The sequence below is a fragment of the Alnus glutinosa genome, chromosome 8 (assembly GCF_958979055.1).
Source record: "Alnus glutinosa chromosome 8, dhAlnGlut1.1, whole genome shotgun sequence".
NCBI lineage: Eukaryota > Viridiplantae > Streptophyta > Magnoliopsida > Fagales > Betulaceae > Alnus > Alnus glutinosa.
Window position 1 is genome coordinate 26,665,442 of NC_084893.1, and position 21,918 is coordinate 26,687,359.

The 21,918-nt window shown below is 33.1% G+C and overlaps 2 protein-coding genes across 2 annotated transcripts; one reads left to right on the forward strand and one right to left on the reverse strand.

Annotated features, from left to right (window-relative positions):
* The first annotated feature begins 6,768 nt into the window (after positions 1–6,768).
* On the forward strand, positions 6,769–7,698 carry LOC133876312 (putative F-box protein At3g29830). Its single transcript, XM_062314588.1, has one exon. The coding sequence runs from the start codon at positions 6,769–6,771 to the stop codon at positions 7,696–7,698; it is 930 nt and encodes a 309-aa protein (XP_062170572.1).
* A 6,811-nt stretch (positions 7,699–14,509) lies between these two features.
* Positions 14,510–17,563, reverse strand: LOC133876536 (septum-promoting GTP-binding protein 1). Its single transcript, XM_062314829.1, has 6 exons — positions 16,987–17,563; positions 16,758–16,878; positions 16,558–16,654; positions 16,404–16,443; positions 15,974–16,057; positions 14,510–14,766 (listed from the first exon to the last, which is right to left on the reverse strand). Exons 1-6 carry the CDS (start codon positions 17,338–17,340, stop codon positions 14,602–14,604), a joined length of 861 nt encoding a protein of 286 aa, XP_062170813.1. The 5' UTR covers positions 17,341–17,563; the 3' UTR covers positions 14,510–14,601.
* Positions 17,564–21,918: the final 4,355 nt, after the last annotated feature.

The following is a 21,918-nucleotide window of genomic DNA, read 5'->3' on the forward strand; positions in this document are numbered from 1 at the left end:
TAACGCCTATCATATTGAGCTTCCTTTTGATCTCCAGATTAGTCCCATTTTTAATGTTGAGGACCTTATTGCGTATACTCCACATTTTGCTGATGCTGAAGTTCCTGTCCCACCTTTGAATATACCTAAAGGCACCAAACCTCGTGATGAGATTGAAGCTATCCTTGAGGATCAAATTGTGTCTACTTGCCGAGGGGGTTACCAGAAGTTTTTGGTTCAGTGGAAGAATCGCCGTCTCTCAGATTGTTCTTGGTTGTGGACTGAAGAAGTGCAACGTCTCCATCCTGACCTCTATGAAGCTTACATTGCCACCAACTTGTCGGAGTTAAGTTCTTTTCCGATGGGAGGGAATTGGCGGCGGCAACAGTGCTGCTATTTTCTATTTGAATTTCTGTTAGGGAATAAAACAGTCTTTTATGATTGGTCTTTTATTATTTACGTGAACTTTAGTATGAGGTTTTATTCTAATAATGGGCTTTAGCCCGTCAGTTTGCACTCTAGGTTTAGGCTTACTTTGGAGTATTTAAGTTGTATTTCAGAGTTTCTCAGTTTTTGAATAACAATTTGGCTGCTTTAAGTTGAGACATCTCACCCCCAAGGGTGATCCGTTACCACAGTTTCTTTTCTTGTGATTGAAGTTTTCTTATTGTTCTGTTCTTGAGAATCCTTACCCTGCGTCATATCTTTTTTCCCTATGAACTACCAACATTTGCAGAAATCCCTCATGAACTACCAGCTTGACCAAAATAGAGCATTCAATTACCAAAGTTATACATTTTCCCCCATTCCATCAGTCAGAGGGATTAAATCCGACGGTCAACAAGTCATGTGCGGGTCACAGGCCGTTTTAATGAATTTTCTTTCTATTTTACCCTTATCTTCGTTGTCAGTTCATGTGGGCATGTTGAAAGATGGTGATAGTTCATGAGGGGAAAATGTAATTATCCCCATGTACCAAAGTTACAGTTTATTTATTTATTTATTTTTTTAATAAGTAAATGCCAACAATTCTTTCTACAATTTATGATAACATCTTTGACTTCATATTTTACTAGAATTGCTGTTAGTGATTGCCGTGTTGGTGATATGTACCAAGAAAATTATATATACAAATAATCATATTCAGCTACAATTACACAAATGACATACTATTTTCAATAATAAAACATGTCCAAACTGCAAATAGAGTTTAAAAGCTTTTGAATTCAGCTCAAATTATGCAAATTTCACACGGTTCTTATAAAACAGAGCAGATCAAGCTGTATGCATGGTTCAAAAATTGCATATTTAGCCCATGAAAATCCGATTAACAATCTACCAACACTATCCAAACGTATACTGATGTGTGTTTTAAAGAGTACTCGCAAGTGCACGAATCGTTTGCAATATAGCGTTATGCAAGTGCGAGGTCGAATCCACAGGGAAATGGTCAAATGTTGGTGTCTTGTTTAATCAACTTCATTTTAACCTAGTTCCAAAGGTTTGAGGATTGATTCAAGAGTAAAAGACTAAACAAAAGAGATGAAATGAAATGTGCAAATTAAAAGGAACTAAAGCTAAGGAATCTACCAAACCAAATCCAACAACTCACACTTCTTGGTTTCTACTTGAATACCCAAAGAACATTAAGCTTAGGATGTCATTCAAGTTTCTCAACCACATATTCTAGAACCATTGAATGAATCCAACTCAAAGATAAATCACAAAGAGTACCCATTTGAAATCAAATCATCCAATGTATCCATTCAATGAACAAATCACAATGGATATCATCATTCAAATCGATAAAACAATGTATCCATCGGTTGAAACACATTAAATGTCTTATATCTACCAACAATCACATTCATTGCAAAAGATAAAGCATTTAAATGAATGGAACTTGAACAACAAATATGATATATCATCAAATGTGCAAGTATTATAACAAGAGTGTGAGTGTCATCAATGAAAATGTTTCATCATCAACCTTAGTTGAAGTTACTAGCCTTCCATGACTAAGAACACCATAAGAAAATGAAGAACAACCATGGAAATAAAATGAAAGCTTACAAAAAGAAAGTGCCTAAGAACAAAAGCTACTGGAATACACTACAAAATGCACGAAATTAAACCTAGCTACTGTTCTCTGAACTCTCTCTACAAGGAGGTATGGCTATGGCTTTTATAGAAGGAAATTAGGGCTAGAAACCCATGTAAAATGACTTCTCTAACCCCCTCTAGGGTTCCTCTCTTGCTAGAGACAACCAAGGTCATGCAACCAGCGTGTTCTGCTGCGAAAATCAGAGGGAGAACTGCTTTTTGTCATGGAGAAGCTCCTGATTGGGTGTTCTGGCGCGCTTCTGCAAAAGTAAGTTCTGAAAAATTTCGATCGATTGACTTTTATTCGATCGATCGACTTCGGGCAAAATTCGATCGATCGACTTTTAAGTTCGATCGATCGAATTCTTCAGAACTTCCGAATTTTCCAAGCAATTCCACATGAATTTTGCCATTCCTCACTTATTAACCTACAAAACATAAAAACACAAAAACTAACCAAAGCATCAGAAAATAACAAGGCTAAAGGTCTAACTTACGTAAATCAAGGGGTCCAAATACACAATATTTGGCACTCATCATATACTCAAAATCAGAACATCACAACCGTATACCAAAATACTCAGAACATGGGCAAAACTCATCCACAGTTGAGACCAACAAAACAGGGGTAAAACTACATCCAGCAAGCTGTTCGGCCAACCCTGACACAAGGAGATTATCCCAACATACATTACAACCTCCAAAATCTCCACAAACAGAGGACACGACTAACACAAAGGAAACACAAGCAATCGTCCAACATGGCCAACAAGAAATCCACCTATGAAAATCAAAATCATAGCTCAACCAAATCACTCAATTTATTAGTAATAAACCAAATGGAAATGATAAGAATTTTCAAGGAATTATCCATTGAAAATTCCTCAGAATTCACTGGAATAGTATCACACAGACCATCTTTCGCCCAATCGCTAGAAAACGCACCTCAATCCACCAGAAATCGGCTTGACGCGCCGGAAGTTCCACTAGAAGTCTCCCCTAGTTCTGACGGCATTGACCCATGGAGGATTGGCCTCCCCTGGTTCCGCCATCGTCCACCCACTGGTGACAACCCACTGATCGGGTCTTAGGTCTCATGGGTTCGTCGGGATCCACCTTTGACTCGGCCACCGTAGGTTCATTGGAGGATCGAGCTGTTTGGATCTCTCAAATCCATTTGAACCAAGAGAGAGAGAGAGCGACGAAGAAAGTATGAGTTGAGCTCTGTAACCATGAATGTTTCACTTGCTTTGTTCCTTTTTTGTATTTTTTTTTTTTCAAAATCATTTAATGAGGGAGCTGAGGGCAAAATAGAAAGAAAATTCATTAAAACGGCACGTGACCTGCACATGACCCGTTGACCATCGGATTTAATCACTCTGACTGATGGAATGGGGAAAAACATGTAACTTTGGTAATTGAATGCTATATTTTGATCAAGTTGATAGTTTATGGGAGATTTCTGCAAAAGTTGGTAGTTCATGGGGGGAAAGAGTAATTATCTCTTAAAATTTTTAATTAAAAAGAAAAAAGAAAAAATAATAAGAAAATTGGTGGCTCAACAGCCACCCTTTGGCTATAGGTGGTTGGGGGTAGCCCATTGCCACCCTAAGAGGTGGCTAGGGGTGGCCCGCTGCCACCCTCAGCCCATTAGGGTGGTCGCGCGCCACCCCCAGCCACCTAGAAGAAGCCGGGGTGACTCGCAGTTGCCCTCATGGGCCGGCGGTAGCACGCACCATCCCTAGCTTCTTGTGGTATGCCTTCAAGCCACCCCAGATTCACCATTGGGGGTGTCTTCCCCACCTCGAGTGGCCTGTGAGCCACCCAGAGGTGGCTGGGGGTGGCACGCAGCCACCCCTTTTTCTTCTTTTTATTTATTTATTTTTAAAAATAATTTATTAAGTTTTTAAGTTATTTAACTTTTTAGTTTTATATTAATTGTTTTTCCAAGTTTATTTAATTTGTTATTTTAGATTTGAAGAGAATAAGGGTATTATAGGAATATTTCGACAAAAGTAACATTTTTTTTCACGCTTTGGTAGTTTGACAAGTCACAATAGTGCACTTAGAAATTTAGGGAACTATTTTAAAATCGGTTGTTAGTTCAGGAAATTTTTTTTAATATTTTTCTCAAACTTTAAAAACGAGTTACCTATGCAGTTTACAACAGCAAAATGCTCTATTTATGTGCTTTGACCCCTTTAAAATTTATGGTTTTTTTAAAGAAATTCCTCAATCAACATGTGAAAATAGATAACACTTCAATTTTATTTAATTTTTTCTTCTTCCAATTTTAGCTCCATGAGTTTATCGAAAAGGTGTAATAGATCATTTCGTTACCTTTCCTCCCAATTTACTAGCGTTCGTCCATCCAGCTTGATATGTACCGTTTTGTGAAGTGACAAATCAGAATACGCATCGACAACCATCATTTAATCCGATCCTACGCATAAGATCAGAATGCATTGATCTGTGATGTTGCGTTTGATATTTGAATGAAGGTGGAGAGAATCTTGCTCTCTTCAATTTCAGACAAATTTAGATGAACAATAGGAAAAAACTAATGATGAAAATTAAAAATTAAAAAAAAGAAAAGAAAAAAAAATTGTTGGGAGGAGGAGATAGTGTAGATGAAGTCTGCAACAGGAAGTTGAAAAAGGTTTGTGTAATTTTCATTTAGTTTTATAGTGTATGTGTTCCCATCTTGCTCTCTTCAATTAGGGTTTAAATGCGATATGGGCAATCACTGTTCATGTCGTCGTCTACAATATCATTGGTGAGAGTAGATTTGGAAGCAATGCAATTGCGGACTTCTAGCCCCATTTCGAACTTCCTGGACGACAACCAATCATGTGAGGTGGTTCTTTGGGTGTGCTATGTATGACCCAAAAAATGTAAGTGAATATTTTTTATTAAATACCCAAATAGGTGTTCGTTTTATTCTCACCGTTTTCCTTTATGGCGCTTTTTTTTTCTTCTTTTTTTCTATTTTTTAACTCGTATGATAAAGAAACACGTCCTCATGGAAAAGAAATCATGCCTGGAGGCTAAAGTATTCTATCTCAGAGCACGAATGAGAATTCAAACATTTGTGTTTGTGTTTTCATGAGTGATTATTGTATTTGTGAGTTTGCTATGGTTGATGGGATCTTGATGCACCACTAGATGGTATGGGCCTTTTGTGTTGTGATTTTGGGAGATGGTAGGGGCTTCAAGATGATTGTTCTCATAATGAGAATTGTACGTGTAAAATTGTAACTTTCATGGCTTGAGCTATGAGATTATTGTAACTTTTGAACTTGTAGACTTCTTATGGAATAAAAAAAGATCTTTCATTCTTCTTTGTCAAAGAAATAAATTGTTCTTACTATTAAACTTTCGGACGTCATACTTGGTACTCACCATACTTATCGTATATAATTAATTGATAGCACAAAATAATCAGACAAAAAACACTAGAATTGACGTGATCCTTTCAATGTAAAGTTCGTCCATAGGCAAAGGCAATCGCAAAAAAATTTACAAATTAAACCAACAATCCAGTACAAAAATATGACGAAGAAAAATCACTCAAATCTAAAACTTAATATCCTTAAATCTTACTTCCACGTAAAACAAATATCATTTTTCTTTTAACACAATTCTTACTACACATTTAAGAGAATACGAGTAAAGAAGAAAAATTGGCAGCTCACGGCAAAATATTTTACTGTAAAGCAACTCCCTTTTTTTTTTTTTTTTTTTTTTTTCAACTTTTTTCTTCCTCTTATGGATTATTCTATCGCAGATTCTTTAACTTCTCCATTCACTTTCTTCAGTCACTTCCTCTTATGGATTATTCTATCACAGATTCTTTAACTTCTCCATTCACTTTCTTCAGTCACTTGTTTCACAAAACAATAAATTATACACTCCCCCCCACCCCCCCCACCCTCTCTCTATGTATATGGGCTTGTTTGGCAAAGGACATAAAATTCTTCTTTTCCCTCTTTACTTTTTCAAAAAATAATTAATTTCAAAACATTTTAACTTTATATTACATCAATAATTTTTTATTACTATTTAAATATAAAAATTCACTACGATACAAATTTTTTTACTTTTCTATACAAATTTTTTTTTACTCTATATCATATTTATCTCTTCTTTCCTTATCAAATAAAGCCTATATAAAAAGTAAGGCTAAGAATTATATATTTTATTTTTAAAAAAATTATATAATTTTTAAAATATTAAAATATAATAATAATTCATAACGAATCTAATAATAATTTAAAAAGATACATCAATTTAAAAAAAATTAAAAAATTACATCATAACATCCCTCTTTTATATATATATATAATTAAAAAAGTTCGCCTTAATTCAATTAATGCTGTGCAGAGATACGTGCTTCCTCCGTAAGAAATCACGTACGTGACTTGATGGTTTAATTTGACCATTGATGGTTAGATCACATCAACAGATATATGTGCATCAAGTCATTAAAACTGAAGTGACCTCAACTTTTCGTCTGTTTTCATAAATCTCATGCCCGCCAAAAGATCTAAATTTTTCAAAGAGACGCAACGTTTCGTCGAAACCGCAACCATTTCCTTCTTGCAACGCTTCAGGCATCACCAATATAACCGATATAAAAAACCCACCATCTGCCTTTTACCCAAGAAACTCAGAGCGATAATAGCGATGGACAGGAACTTTGACATGTTCATGAAGTTGACTGACCACATTCTCTTCATCATCATCTCTTTCTTGTCCTTCAAGGAAGCGGCAAGAACTTGCGTTCTATCCAAGCGTTGGCGCCATGTATGGCGCGCAACAAAGAGGATAGAGTTCGACGAGAGATTCTTTGTAAGTGTTGGCGAATCAGATGAAAGCCAAGAAACTCAGAGACGGGTTTTCATCCATTTTGTACGACAGTGGATGGAGAACTATCGAGAACCGAATATAGAAAGCTTTCAACTCACATGCTTGAAGCCTGGAGATTTTCGCGGGGAAATGGAGCTTTGCATTGCATTTGCCATTAAGCGCAATGTGAAAGTGTTAGGCCTTGATTTTTCTGACCCAACTTGGAGGGAAGACGATCTAGATCATGACCATGCAGCGTTGTTTGATTTGCCATTGAACGTGTATGGACATGCAGTTCTTGAATCTCTCAAGTTGTTTTCTTGCAGTTTTCGTTTGCCTGAGTTCATGAATTTCGGAGCACTTAAGGATCTATCCTTGGGTTGGCTTGAGTTAAGGATGTCAGTTATCGAAGCAATCTTAGTGAATTGTCGGCTGCTTGAGAGTTTGAGTTTGAACAAGTGTTGGAACATAGAGCAGCTTGATATTAAGGGGCCAAATTTGCGGCTAAGAAGTTTGGTCATCGACAAGTGCAAATTTCTTGAAGGTTGGTATGCCATAGAAGCACCCAATTTAAGGTTCTTGAAATATTCTGGGGCAGTGGGCTTTTTTGAGGTAGAGATAAACCGGGATTGCATGGAAGAGGCAGATCTTGATTTTGGGCTTGAGTTTGAATTTAATGAAGCTTTAGGTGATGTTCTTTGTGGACTCCTTGAACAACTTTACCCCATCAGGATTTTGACAGTTTGCAGTTACATGCTTCAGGTATGATTCCTTTAATTAATAGATCTTGAACTTTTTATTCTCATATATCTATATATTTCATTTTCTTTTTTATATATCAGATTTTCTTTTTCTTTAAAGCATATATAATTCATGGTTTAGCTGTTGGAGTTTACTTAGCTTGTATATATATATATATAAAACGAGAAATCTTAAAATTCCTTCATATATTTTTTTGAAGTTTTTTTGTGCTGACATGACATATTGTATTTTTTAATAAAAACATAAGAGAAAATCAAGTTGTCGTTTTTTTTTTTAATTTTTTTATATTAAAAACAGGTTATTATGTCAGCATATAAAGATTACAGGAGGACACTAGAATGAATTCTAGCATTTCTTATTTACAAAATCTCTAGGCACTATAAATTCCAGTCAATTTCTTCCAAATTTTGATTTCATGCGAAAAGTTATGACAATTTATGTGGTACCTCTTTGGTTCACATTGACTATGAACTTGTTTCCGATATCTAAGGATTTGTTTGGGTGTGCGTTTTTTTTTTTTTTTTTTTTTTTTTTGTATTAAATTCTACTTTATATATATATAAAATTGTGAATCCCAATAAAATTTATTTTTTATTTTTTTATTTATATATATATATATATATATATATATATTATGTTTGGATAGTTTAGAGAACCTAAAACAAAATTATAAAAAGTTGGATAAAATTTGAGTTGAATTTTAATTCATAAAATCAACCCAAACATGCTTTTGAAATATAATAAAATATAATAAAAAAACAAGTGTTACCTAAACATGCCCTGAACTTTACAATTAGATTTACCCATTTACTTCAAATGCATACGCATATACACACACGGAACCATGAATTTTGATGTGGGGTAAAATTATAAAAAGATTTTTTTTTTTTTTTGGGAGGAAAACAATGGGAAATTTTTTTTTTTTTGGGGATGGGGGAAACAATAAGCTAGTTCGATAATGCTTTTTTAGATTATGCTTTGTACTTTTTAGTTTTGATGTGACATAAAAATAAAAGTATTTGAATGTTTTATATGTTAAGTTGTTTGTTAATACTTTTAAATTTTTGCTTAAAAAAAAAACAAAAAGTAGTCTTAAAAGGCATTATCAATTACCAAATGAGCTTAATTAATTTTTAGGGTTCACCTTACAACAAATATGGATTTTTAGGGTATTTTAGAAATATCTACCCCTCCGGCCATCTTCTGTATATATATCTTAATTGTGTCACCTAGAAGAAATTTGACCTTTGCCTCATATATTGTACCTCATGGAGATCGAGACAATTTTTATTGTTTTTCAAGAGGAATTACTAGCATTATATACTGAGTTCATGACTTCACATTTTTCTACTTCAAAATGACAATATTCAATATTATATATTTGAGAAAGAGTAATATTGTTATTCTTTCCACCCATTTCACACCGACTGATATGAAATATTTTAAGTGTTTTCTCATGTCAGCCACCTAAAAGAAAAAGAAAAAAAAAAAAAATTACTTAAAACACGCAACTTTTTTTCTTTATGAACTGAGTGTGATCTTCTCCTTGCCTTCACTATTTTTAGGTTATTCCATGTGGAGAAGAGCCATTGAAGATGAGTTTTCCCTTGAACTTAAAGCATTTGACATTGAAGACTGCTATGCATGAAAATGAATTTTGTGGAATAAGCTTCTTCATGCACAGTAGCCCTTGTTTGGAGACTCTTACAATTCAAATAGGCCCCGGAAGAGTTCTTGATGTGAGTATTAATAAGGATTTCTGAAAATACATACCTTTGCATGCCTTGAACTAAAATAAACCTGAGATATACTTTTTCTTTTATTTGGTTTGTTTTAGGATTACACACCTCCTTATGAGTTGAACCCTGATAAGTTCTGGGGGCAATGCTTCCCCTTCAAGTGCTTCAACACTCTTACAGTGGTGGAGGTAAAAGGGTTCAAGGGAACAAGGTATGAACTTCGCTTCCTGCACTTTCTGCTCTGCTATGGCTGTGTCTTGGAACACCTCTACATTACTATTTCAAACGAAGGTGAAGCTAATGGTGGAAATGTTGATGAAGTATACCTTCAGAGAGCTCAAGGGTTGCAGAAGGTCCAGAAAGCCTCCCCAAATCTGCAGATATCAATCTATTAAATCAGAGCTAGGATCCTCTGCTAGCTGCTCCTATTGGCTACTAGATATTAATAATGGAGCAGTTCCTTCCTATTATTAATTGCATAATATGAGAAATTTGAATTAAGAATACAATAAATTCTGTTAATTTCTCCTAAAACTTTTGAATGAGAAATTTGAAATAAGAATACAATAAATTCTGTTAATTTCTCGTAAAATTATATTCTACACAAACCGGTTGCTTTTATAACTCGTCAACTTTCTATAAACATGGGGAACTATTTATCCTGTCTTTTGTGTGAACATTAAATGGGGTTTTATTTATTACTTTTATATAAATTAATTTATAGATTGCTGCAGGCCTTTTAAGTGTTATATAAGCAGGATGCATGATAATCATGGGTGTGTTTGGTAAATATTTTGAGTTGTAATAAAAATAATAATAATGAGAAATAATTGATGTAATATAAAATAGAAATTTTTTTAATAAAAATAAATTATTAAAAAATAATTAATGTGATATAAAAAAACGTGTAATATTTTAGAGTTAATGTACTCGATCTTGAATTTCTAATTAGAGCCTAATGAATGAAATGAGTACAAGGTTAATTAATTCAACATGACATGAGTGGTTAGGGAAAGAGAAAGTCATGATTGATCTTCCATGTTTAATTAGGTCTCACTGAAAAAGGAAGTTGATTAATGGATAAACTTTAATTCTTACTGCCAGAAGTTTTTTTTTTTTGAAAAATCTTACTGCCAAAAGTATGTTGCTGTGATTTGCAAATCTGGCACATACGTACTACAAATTAATTTAAGATGCGGAGTCTTTAATTTTGTAGTCTAATAAAAAGTCTATAAAGGGTAGTTCAATCGGTTGGAGATTACGCCTCATGAAACGGAGGTCACTAATTTGAATCCTCCTCCACTCTCTTATGTGGACATGTAAAAAAAAAAGACTATTTTATTAAAAACAATAGAAATGCTTTTATTAAAAATGAAATAAGGTTGAATAAAACAATCTATGTTAGAGTATATGATAAGGCTCTAACAATTGAAATAACCATTTTCATTGTTGAAATATTTGCGTATAAATCTAAAAGAGAATAAAAGCATAATAATAGCGGAAGTAAGAGAGAAAAGATACAAAATTTACATGGTTTGGTCTATGACTTACGTCTAAAGGGTAAAGCCTAAATGACTACATTATTTACAATACATAGGTCCCTATTTATAGTTGAATAAGTCAACCTATACAGGCAAACCTAAATCAACTTATATTATGAGACACAAATCGACCTAGACATGGAAATATAAATTAATAATATTATATTCATAATATATTTATAATATATTCTAACTCATCCTCAAACTCAATGTTGAAAATTCTGGAAGCTTGAGTTTGAAAATAGAAAACGGAGTTCCATGGTGAAGACCGAGGGATGCTGACTATTTTTTTTTTTTTTCCTTCTTCTTTTCTTTTGAAAAGGGGTTGACAACGGGCCATAAACTGAAAAGAGGTTGACTGTGGGCCATTAACAAAAAAAAAAGATGAGCCCACTTGAGCTGTTATCGATAGACACTGTGGGCCAAGAACCGACTAGGGGTCAATTGCAGGCCAAAAAGAGAGAGAAAAAAAAAGAAGAAGATGAGCCAAATTGGGCGATTATCGATAGGCACTGTGGGCCAAGAACCGACTAGGGTCCGACTGTGGACCAAGAAGAAAAAAATATGATAAGCCCAATTGAGCGGTTATTAGGTTGGCTCACCAATCCCAACATGGTGCATGGCGTGTGTGAAGTGGTTCGTTTGGACTGCTCCATAATTTTTGATCTAGCGTAGGTGAGAATAATAGCGGAAGCAAGAAAAATAAAATAAACAGAGAATTTATGTGATTCGGCTTATGACCTAAGTTTACATGATAAAGCCCAAGGGCTATATTATGTTCAATAACTTTTATTGTTTATAATACATAAGTCCCTATTTATAGTTGAATAAGTCAACCTATACAAGTAAACTTAAATCGACTTATATTAGGAAACACAAATCAACCTATACTAAAAAAGATAAATTAATAATATTATATTTAGAATATATTCTAACATCCCTCTCAAACTCAAGGTAAAAAATTCTTGAAACTTTAGTTTGAAAATAGAAAATGGAGTCCAATGGTGAACTTTCTATAAACATGGGGAACTTTTTATCCCGTCTTTTGTGTGAGCATTAGAGTATGTCCGATCCGTATATGTTACATTATATAGAGTTTTTTTTGTTTGTTTAATATATAAAAATTAATTTATAGATTGTTGCATGCCTTTAATTCAAGTGTTATATAAGCAGGTTTCATAATAATCATGGGTGTGTTTAGTAAATATATTGTGTTTTTTTTTTTAATAAAAAAATAATAAGGAAAATTTGACTTAAAATCCTTGATCTTTTATCACTTTTATAATTAAGTATTCAAACTTAACAAAGTATTAACTTAGAGTATTCATCTTTTAATTTTTTTCAATTTCAATAATCAATTAGAATTTTTTATTAAATCCTGTCAAAATTTTCAAAATACTTTTTTTTTGTTGAAAAACAAGGAAAAAGATTGCGAGGATTTATGTGTTAGTCATAATTTAATGGAATTTACAAAAGTACTTATGCCTGAATATTTGAAAAAAAATTATTATTATTTTTTAAAAAAAACGCATGGGTATTTTAGAAATTTTGACAGAATTTAACAGAAATTCTAACGGATAGTTGAAATTGAAAAAAATTGCAAGTTGGATACTATAAATTGATACTTTTTAAAGTTTAAGTATTTACTTGCAAAAGTAATGAAAAATTAAGGGTTATAAATAAAGTTTTTCTTAAATAGTAAATAATAAGTGATTGATGTGTGATAAAGTAAGGAGAAATTTTAAATATTTTTGTATGAAAAAATAAAAAAATTTGTTAAAAAGTAATTGATATAATATAAAAAGTGGTTTTAGAGTTGATGTGCTAGAACTTGAATTTTCAATTAGAGCCTAAGAGCATCTCCAGCAATTGGAGTTAAAGTAGCTACTCAAAAAGTACCAATCTCTACTTTAATTACCAATTTTCTTAAAAACACTTCAACAATAATCTCTATTTCACTCTTCATTTTCTTTAAATAATTTTTTTTAATAATTTTTTTTTTTATTGTTTTATTTTCTTTCTCTCTCTTCCGTCCTCATCCCCAACCGGCCAACCTCATCAAACCTACAACCAAACCATTGAAACTAGCCTTGCCCACCCACACCCACACCCAAGACCCAAAACTGGTCGATGGTGATTAGTGTGGTCGATTGTCGGTGGTGCAGTGTATTGAGGTAATTTGTCCTAAATTCAACATTTTATTTGCTTCTTCTTGGTGTTTCTCGGCAGTCAAACAAGGGATTGAGAATGGTATCGGTGTTTTCTGTAACGTGTGGTGGGCGATCTGAAGGTGGGGAAGCCGGGGATTGTGGAGTTCCTAAAAACGGAGATGGAGACGGAGACGATGGAGTCTGCTATATGTGCCGTTGGAGACTAGACGGAAGGGGTGATAGCGGTGTGGATGGAGAGAGAAAATATTAATAAACAAAGTTTTAGTTGATTCACTGTTTACCGTTAAGAAAAGAGAAATGATTAAAATACTTACACTATACAACAATGACACAACACCAATGCACAATGGAGTGGGGTCCACACATGGACCCTACTCCATTGTACCTTGGTGGTGTACCATTGTTGTGTAGTGTGAGTGTATCACTCCCCTTAAGAAAAATAAAAAGTTAAAGAGGTTAATCTGTTGAAAATAATAAAAAGGAAAAAAATTATAAAAACTTGACTAAAGTAGCAATACTGTTGGAGATGCTTTAATGAATGAAATGAATACAAGTTAATTAATTCAATATGACATGACTTATGAGTGCTGAGGGAAAGAGAAAGTCATGATTGAATTGCCATGTTTAATAGGTCCCACTGAAAAAGGAAGTTCATTAATGGATAAACTTTAATTCTTACTACCAAAAGCATGTTTTTGTGATTTGCAAATCTAGCACGTACGTACTACAAATTAATCAGAAATGTCTTTTACATAATGTAACTGTTGTGTACGAGTTTAGAGGTATGGGGTAGGTCTCACAATGGACTCACCACATGGGTCCCTAATGTTTCTAGACTCTTATAACTGTTGGGCAGGAATCATGTCTCCAAATTAATATACAATGTTAAGCCTTTTGCCGTTTATTATGATATGGTAAGATTTTATGATATGATTGATATGCGGAATGATTATTTTATTAAAAAAAAATATATTTTAATTAAAAACAAAAAAAAGTTAAATAAAATAATATTAGTGTTAGAATATATGATAATGCTCTAACAATTAGAATAACCATTCCTATTACCTATAAAAATGACTATTTCAAAATTATTTCATTTTATATTTTTTATTTTCAATAAAAATTATTTATTTTCTTAATAAAATAAAAGGCCGAAAATTTTCTCTATGTTCTTACGTGGCATTGGGTCCCCTGCACCATGAAAAAGAAGATGTAAAAGCATTCTCTCATCTTTGTATTTCTTTGCTTATATATATATATATAATGGAGTCAGAGGGAACAAATATGTCACTACAATATTCCTTCCTTTTACTGTAAAACTAAAAATTTAAAAAAAAAAAAAAAAAAAAAAAACCATAAAATGGACTAATGGAGTCAATCCGGTGGCCGGATCAAAGTAATATATATATTTTCTTCAGCTTTTGTACATGTGAATCAGTGGAAAAAAAAAGTAGAGCTTTAGAAGTCAATGATGGGTTCTCCAACAGTCAAATTTCTCTCTACCGTCCACGGCAAGTTAAAGAGCTTGGCCATGATGAATTTGAAAATCTTGTTCACATTTATGTTGTGGGTGGCGCTCGAGAAGAACAGAGTCGCTTTCATTGCCCTTGCATATGCCCTTGCCTGTTTTCGTGCACAAATCAAACTCCTCAACATCTTCTCAAATTATTTATTTAAATTTAATTAAAAATTTCAAATAAATAATTATAAAAAATTACATAAATTCATCTTATTGAATAAATAGTTAAACAGTCTAATTTTTATTTGATCAGATAAATTTCATAAATTATCTCTTATAATTATCCCTCGAACATTACTTTGTCTAAAATTCTCCTTAAATTATATTCTTCGACTTTTATCCAACAGGTGGCCCCTCCCCTGTTCTATCTCTAACGCGGAGAGAGAAAAATAGAGGGTTTCATTTTCAAAGATCGACAAAGGAAGACTTGTCCTCTTTAATTTTCCCTGACATTCTTTGACTTGCTGCAGATGCCAGCAACGAAATAGAATATGAGGTGAACATAATACTAAAGGTGTTGTTCTTCCTCTTTGAGTCTTGACTTGAAGGAGAAGATCAAATCTATAAGTCCTTTAAAGCTTAATATATGAAATATTTAATTGAAATAAGCTTTGATCTCAAATTTTTTGTTCGAATACTGTATTAAATTACAACCTATTTCAAAACTTGAGTCGATAGGAATAAGTGAACTTAGAGTGCTTCGTTTGGCTTTGTAATTTTGTAGGTTAAAAGTGCGTTTTTAATCAAAATATATCGTGGAATATGTTTCGTTTGGGAGTACGCTTTTAAAAAATAACGGTTTAAAAATGTGAAATAATATACGTTTTTCAAATCGCAAGCAATGGGCATGTCTTTTAAAAATGCATGGTTTAAATAAAGGCTAAAATTCGATTTTAAATGTTAAACTGTAATTTTACTAAAGGCTTAATAGTATTTTTAAAAATTGCTAGCTATTTTTTAAATTAATCACATGTTTTGAAATCGCAAAGTTAAACGGACCCTTAATTATTTATTTAATATTCTAAAAAAGACCACCTCTCTCTTTTTCTTTTTCTTTTTTTCTTCAATTTTTTATCTATTAAAGTATTGATTAATTGAATCAGAACCAGATGTCATGAGTTCGAACTCTGACTTTACAATTCACTCTATTTAAATTAAATATTTTACGTATTAAACTTGATCACCTATTAAAATAGAGTTTAAACCTATACGTAAAGATGAATTTTAGCCATCCTCAATTTCAATTTAAGTAAGAGAAACAATTTTGATATGATAATTAGAAACATGAAGGGTGAGTAGTCGATTAATTACCTGAGTAACGATCGTCCATTGCAAATCTGGGGGAAGTCTAACAAAATCATCAAATTTTGTTCCTATTATTATGGGAATTGCCGTCTACATATAAACAAAATGAAAAATATATAGAAATTAGATGAATATAATAAAATCAAATCATGAACACTACTTCTTTGTGGGGGAAATATGAATTTGACAAGACATAAGATGAATGATAATCATTATGTGTCTATTATTCCTTAAACAGTCACTTTAATTTAATCTTAAAATGTCAATTATTGGCATAAATATTACATCAATGCAGTCACTGTACTCTTTTCTTCCATGTGCAAAAGGCATTTAATTGCATCAAATTTTAATTACTGATAATGATATATATATATATATATATATATCAACAACTTAATTTATTCAGAATCAATGGCACTTAATTATTAATTAGTACCTGATTCCACTTTCTTGCTTGATTATACCATTCAATAACACTGAAAAAGCACAGAAAAACACAAAAGTTTCAATAAACATAAACTATATATAATTATTCAGATTTATTTTTCTCTCAAAAGAATAGGAATTAAAGTTAATTAATTAAACCACACCTATTTAGTGTACTCCGACTTGTAAGATCAAACATAAACAAAATTGCTACTGCATCTTTACAAGCAACTGCAACATGGTCCAGTGATCCTTTGTCGCCTATGGAAGAAATTAAATTACGAAAAAAAAAAAAAAAATTAATTAAGTCCAAATATATAATTAGAAAATCAAAATGGATTAATATTAATAAATTAAAACGTACCTCCCACATCCCATATGTTTAACGAAATCCGGGCACCTTGAACCGATAAAGTCTTGTCCATCAAGTTTAATCCTGCCATCTGCAAGCTTCTCTTTTCCTGCTCATCTCCTACATATTTTATCTTCAAAGAACGAAAAAAGCTTGTTATAAAAATCACAATCTATTTATAATTAACCAAAAAATGGAAAAAAAACAAAAAAAAAACTTGGATTTCGATCATCATATCTACCACAAAGCTTGTTTTTCCGATCTGGCAATCACCCAACAAACTGATCTTCAAGGGGACCAAATCGGAATCCGAGTCATACCCACTACAAGTCGAGGAGGACTCATCCAATCCCATGCCTGCCGCCTCAATTAATGCCTCCTGCGGTAGAAACGAACTCCGGCGGGACAACCTCCGGTACCGGCCCGGTGCCTTTCCTATGGAACAAACAAGAATCCTGTCCCAAATGAATCGGAAAAATTGTCGGATAACCGAGACCCTTTGGAGTATGCTCCACCGGACGTTGATGTGAACAACTTTTCTGCAAATCTGGTTCATGTTTCTAGCTGCTTCGTGAATAAACATGGCCATGAACATAGCAGCCGCAGGTAGCTTCTAATTGTTTTCTCATTGGTAATTTGGTATGTTTGGTGGTCTTAACTAACAGAGGCGAATGGTGTTATAAGAGAGACGGTTGACCGGTATTTTTATTTAATTTCGGATTCCCAAAACAGTCCTGATTGCCGGCTTCTTGGGTACTACGTAGAATTGGACATTTTGGCGTGGAGCAGTCATAGGCGGTGGCGAGCACCGATAGGCGGTGGCAAATCAATCGGCTCCTGCCCGGCACTTTCTATTTAAATAGATTTTTTTAATCAAAAATAGCTGTTTTTATTAAAAAAATTATTTTTTTATTAAATCAGTCTGTTGAGGGACGGTAAAACATCCCCCAAGTATCATTTCCCTTTGGTGTGCCTATGTTCCAAGTTTGATGAATGTTTTATTTGTCCAAATTTGAGAGATTTTGGTCAAGTTACTGTGAGAAATCACTTATAAAATTTACCTGACCGAATAAGTGGTTGGACAACTTAATTTTTATGGACTAGGATCCTTTACAATTATTTACCTGAATATGAGAGAATTCAAGTAGGTGATTGTGAGAGACCACTTATGAAACCTACTTGATTAAATAAAATTTGGACTGCCTAACTACTTATTTGGTCATGAGTCCCATAAGTAATTTCTCACCATCACCTGCTTGAATTGTCTCAAATTCGGGTAAATAATTGTAGAAGATTTTTATTCAATTTTTATTTGGTCAGATAAATTATATAAGTGATATCTCACTATCACTTGTTTAATTTTTTTAAAAAAATTCGGACAAATAATTGGGGATCCTTAATCCGTTGTTTAGTTAGCTTGAAGGGCTGTTTGGTCATGTTGTCAAAAAGGGGTAGTTTGGTAGTTTGATGTCGATCTTGAAGTGATAAAACTTTGTCGACATGCAATGTGAAGAAAGCATCTTGTGAGGTGTTGTTTTAGATAAGATCATAAGAAGCATTTGTTATTATGTAATGTTTAGTATAAGAAGGAATCGTGTGGTGTAAATCCAGACCACTCAAAGTTGGTCCATTAATTGCAATAACATGGAGGTTTGAGATCCCTAATTTGGTTTGGCTTTCAATTGAAATTAGATTTGTTGGGATTAAGATAGAGTAATTATAAACACTTGTTTCTCATTTCACTCTCATACTCATCGGTCTATGTGACAGTACCTATTAATTCTTATTTTTTTATATATTATTTTAATAAATATTGATCAAATGATTGATAAGTACTGACTCATCAGCCCAATAGTATAAGAGTATGATAAAAAGAACACGTATGCCAATCTTAATTTTATTTTTTTTCAGAAGTATGACGTGGAGTTCTATCAATTTTTGGACGGAAATTGGACGAAAGTACTAACTTCGTCTTTAGCCATAAGCGAGGTATCATTTACGATACAAAATGAACCATAGGAAATAAAAAATAAAGACGTTAAACCATAAGAGGGTCAGGCGTATTTAACTTTTTTTTTTTTTTTTTAAGTGGTTGACATGTGAAGTTGCTTAAAATACTTTACGTCAGCTGTTGTGAGATAGATATACTGATAAATGGGTACGAATAGTTGTATTACTCGAAAGACGAATAGTTTTAGAAGTAATTTTTTTTTTTTTTTTTTGAAGTTTCAAAATGTGAGCAAAGATCTATTAGTAAAATGGAACTTGATTATTTGATCATGAATAATTTACTCCATAGTACATAGTTAATTGATCGCCTAGAAATAATAATAATAAAAAAAAGGTTAATTAGTCGCATGATTAATGAGATAAACTTTCATAAAAAGGTGATCAGGTTTGATTGGTGGATCTAGATCACGGGAATATTTTAACCCTTTTGGAATAAAAGGCAAAAGCTGCAAAATATGTCTAGTAATTAACAACAGTATTACACATTTCTCCACTCCTTCCCTTTTTCAATAAAAAAAACACAGGGGTGAAGGGTATATGAAAAAGAATTAGAAGAAAGAATTCGTTAATTAATTGACTGATTAGGATGAATCTTCATCTTCACTCAAAGCATATAATTCTTCTTTTGCTCTCATCCCCTTCCACCTTATTTCAACCTCGATCTATGTTAATATCCCACCTCACACTTTCTGAGATCTATATTAATGGACATTTATTTATTTATTTTTCTAATAAATGGGTTTTACTTATGCTTGAGTCGAAAAAAGCATACTACGTACGTGTGAGGTCCATTGGTTTGATTTTTTTTTTCAATTTATTTATTACATTCAGGGCAGAGCCAGCCCCCCCAAGTTGGGGGGCCAAATTGAAAAAAAAAAATTTGAAGGGCTAAAATTAGAAAAAATAATAAAATTTGGAGCAAAATTTTAATTTTTTTTTAAATTTTTAAATTTTTTATTTTTTGGGGAGAACCTTGGGGCGGCTCCGCCCCTGATTACATTGATATGTATTCAAAATATGCTTGATTGTCGCATGTATTTTTAATAGATCATGTAAATTTTCTTTAACCCACTTTAAAGGAAAAACCTTATCCCTAATATAACCTAATTAATCCCCAATATTACCCTTAATGAATGGTGATCCTTTTTTTTTTTTTTTTTTTTTTGTTAACAAGATCCGAACCAAAAGACTTATTCAAAGATTACTCTGACTTTTGTAAACCAATTGATATGAACATATTGTTATTATTAAAAGTCCAAGTATTTTAATTCCATATGTCTGTAACATCATGCATGCATGTTTATTATATATATATGGAGAATCTGGCTTAAGAAAAATAATTAATAGCAGCCCCTTAAATATGAAGAAAAGCCTCCCACATATGTATTGTTTAGTCAGTCACATACTTAAGCATATTGAAAGTCGTATCTTATTTCACTATGATAAGTCACAGTTCAGTACTTTTGGCTCTGATATCATGCTAAATTACTACTTAATTATTTCAAAGCTAGCCGATAAGAAGTGATAAATTTAATCATTTAATTAACACTTTAATACACTATAGATATAGTTATTTTCCTGTAAAAAAAGGGGGCAAAGATGGTCTCTCGAAAGTAGGGGAGGTACGTAATTCAAATTCTTTCATTTTTGGTAGAATATAAAATAAATAATAAAATTATTCTCTTTCTATAATCTTAAGCTTTCGAATCGAATAAACACTTTTTAACTGTTGTAACAAAACATGAAGCCCCGGTCCAACAAGGGCCTCCCCGTTTGGGTAAAGATTCTCTACTCTTGGATAAGGGCTCTCTCCCAGAAGTCCATCACATCTTCTGTCCATAACAAAAGAAAGGAGTTTGAATGATTAATTTTCCTAATTATTGAGGATCTTGATCCTATGTATATTTGGTGGAGTAGGACATGGGGAGGTCCAAAGGGACACCTAGCTAGACTAACACTCCCTAACTAATTTTGGTATACGTACCGTTTTGTTTGCTTGGTGGGTGTAATGGAGGTTGGTACGAAAAGGTCGTTCCAAAAAGGAGCGATTAAAGAATGCATCAAAGTCATATATAATATGATTACAATCTAATTACGAGGTCTTGATAATGAAGCAATGGTTTCAATTTCCGTGCCACATTTGGTGTTGTCAACATGCGTGGTGACACATCAAAATATACTGAAAAGCTTACAAACTCAATGATGGTGGGCACTTGGCATGCAAATGGGGTGATGCATGGGTCCTCCTAAGGCAGTTCTAGGTTAAAAAAACGTCAAATTTGAGAATGGCCCAAAGATTGTTTCTTTTTTGGGGTTGGTGGGTTGGTGTTTGAAAAGAATTCTCATTTCCCTTTTGTCCAAAATTTGGATGCATGCAAGGGTGGAATCATGATTTTTGATAAGGGGACGAACTTATATAAATAAATAACTTACTCATGTAGTTTTTCTCTGCGTGTGTTTGAGCATAGTAAAATAAACCGAATACAATTTATAAGGTCTAAGAAGTAGGATACCTTTGGGTCGTAGACCATTTTTCTTAAGAAAGATCCCCAAAATCCTAACAATAATGAGAGTCAAGATTAGCTTGGAGTTATTATTATCAGTCCTGTCAACAAAAACACATTTTGAAATATCTTCAAACAAGCAACAATTCAACCATACAGGAATGTTAATTATGACACTTAACTGCAGAATTTTTTCTTCTTCCATATTTTCCAAAGGCATTCCCCATAAGACCTCCATAAGAAACCGAATTTTCTAAAGGCATCCTTCGAATTTTTCATATTTTTAAGGCCAACACCACTTCAGATCCTCTTAGATGTTCCCATTTTTTTTCCAACAGTCGAGCCTCTCTTTGAGGCATTCCTTCAAACACCATGTCTACTATCTCTTGGTCTGTTTTCTGTGTCTTCCGGCCTCTAGTCTTCTGAGTTCCAGTCATTCCCACAATCCCTCCCTTTCTCTCTACCTCTCTTGAAACAGAGAACCAAAAAAAAAAAAAATCCTTTACTCTCATTCAGACCTTTTATCCTCTCTTTCATATTCTCTGCCCTCTCTTTATACCCAACCACAAATCCCCTTCTCTTCCACTCAAATTCTCTCCCCCCCCCCCCCCCCCCCAAAAAAAAAACACAAAATCCCTTCTTTTCTTATCGACAAAGGC

Coding starts and splice junctions, on each gene's coding strand:
- LOC133876536 (XM_062314829.1), bottom strand. CDS start 17,340: ATGTTCATGGCCATGTTTATTCACGAAGCAGCTAGAAACATGAACCAG. Junction 16,879..16,986: donor TCGGAAAAACAAGCTTTGTG/GTAGATATGATG, acceptor CGTTCTTTGAAG/ATAAAATATGTAGGAGATGA. Junction 16,058..16,403: donor AAGCAAGAAAGTGGAATCAG/GTACTAATTAAT, acceptor GTTTATATGTAG/ACGGCAATTCCCATAATAAT.
- LOC133876312 (XM_062314588.1), top strand. CDS start 6,769: ATGGACAGGAACTTTGACATGTTCATGAAGTTGACTGACCACATTCTC.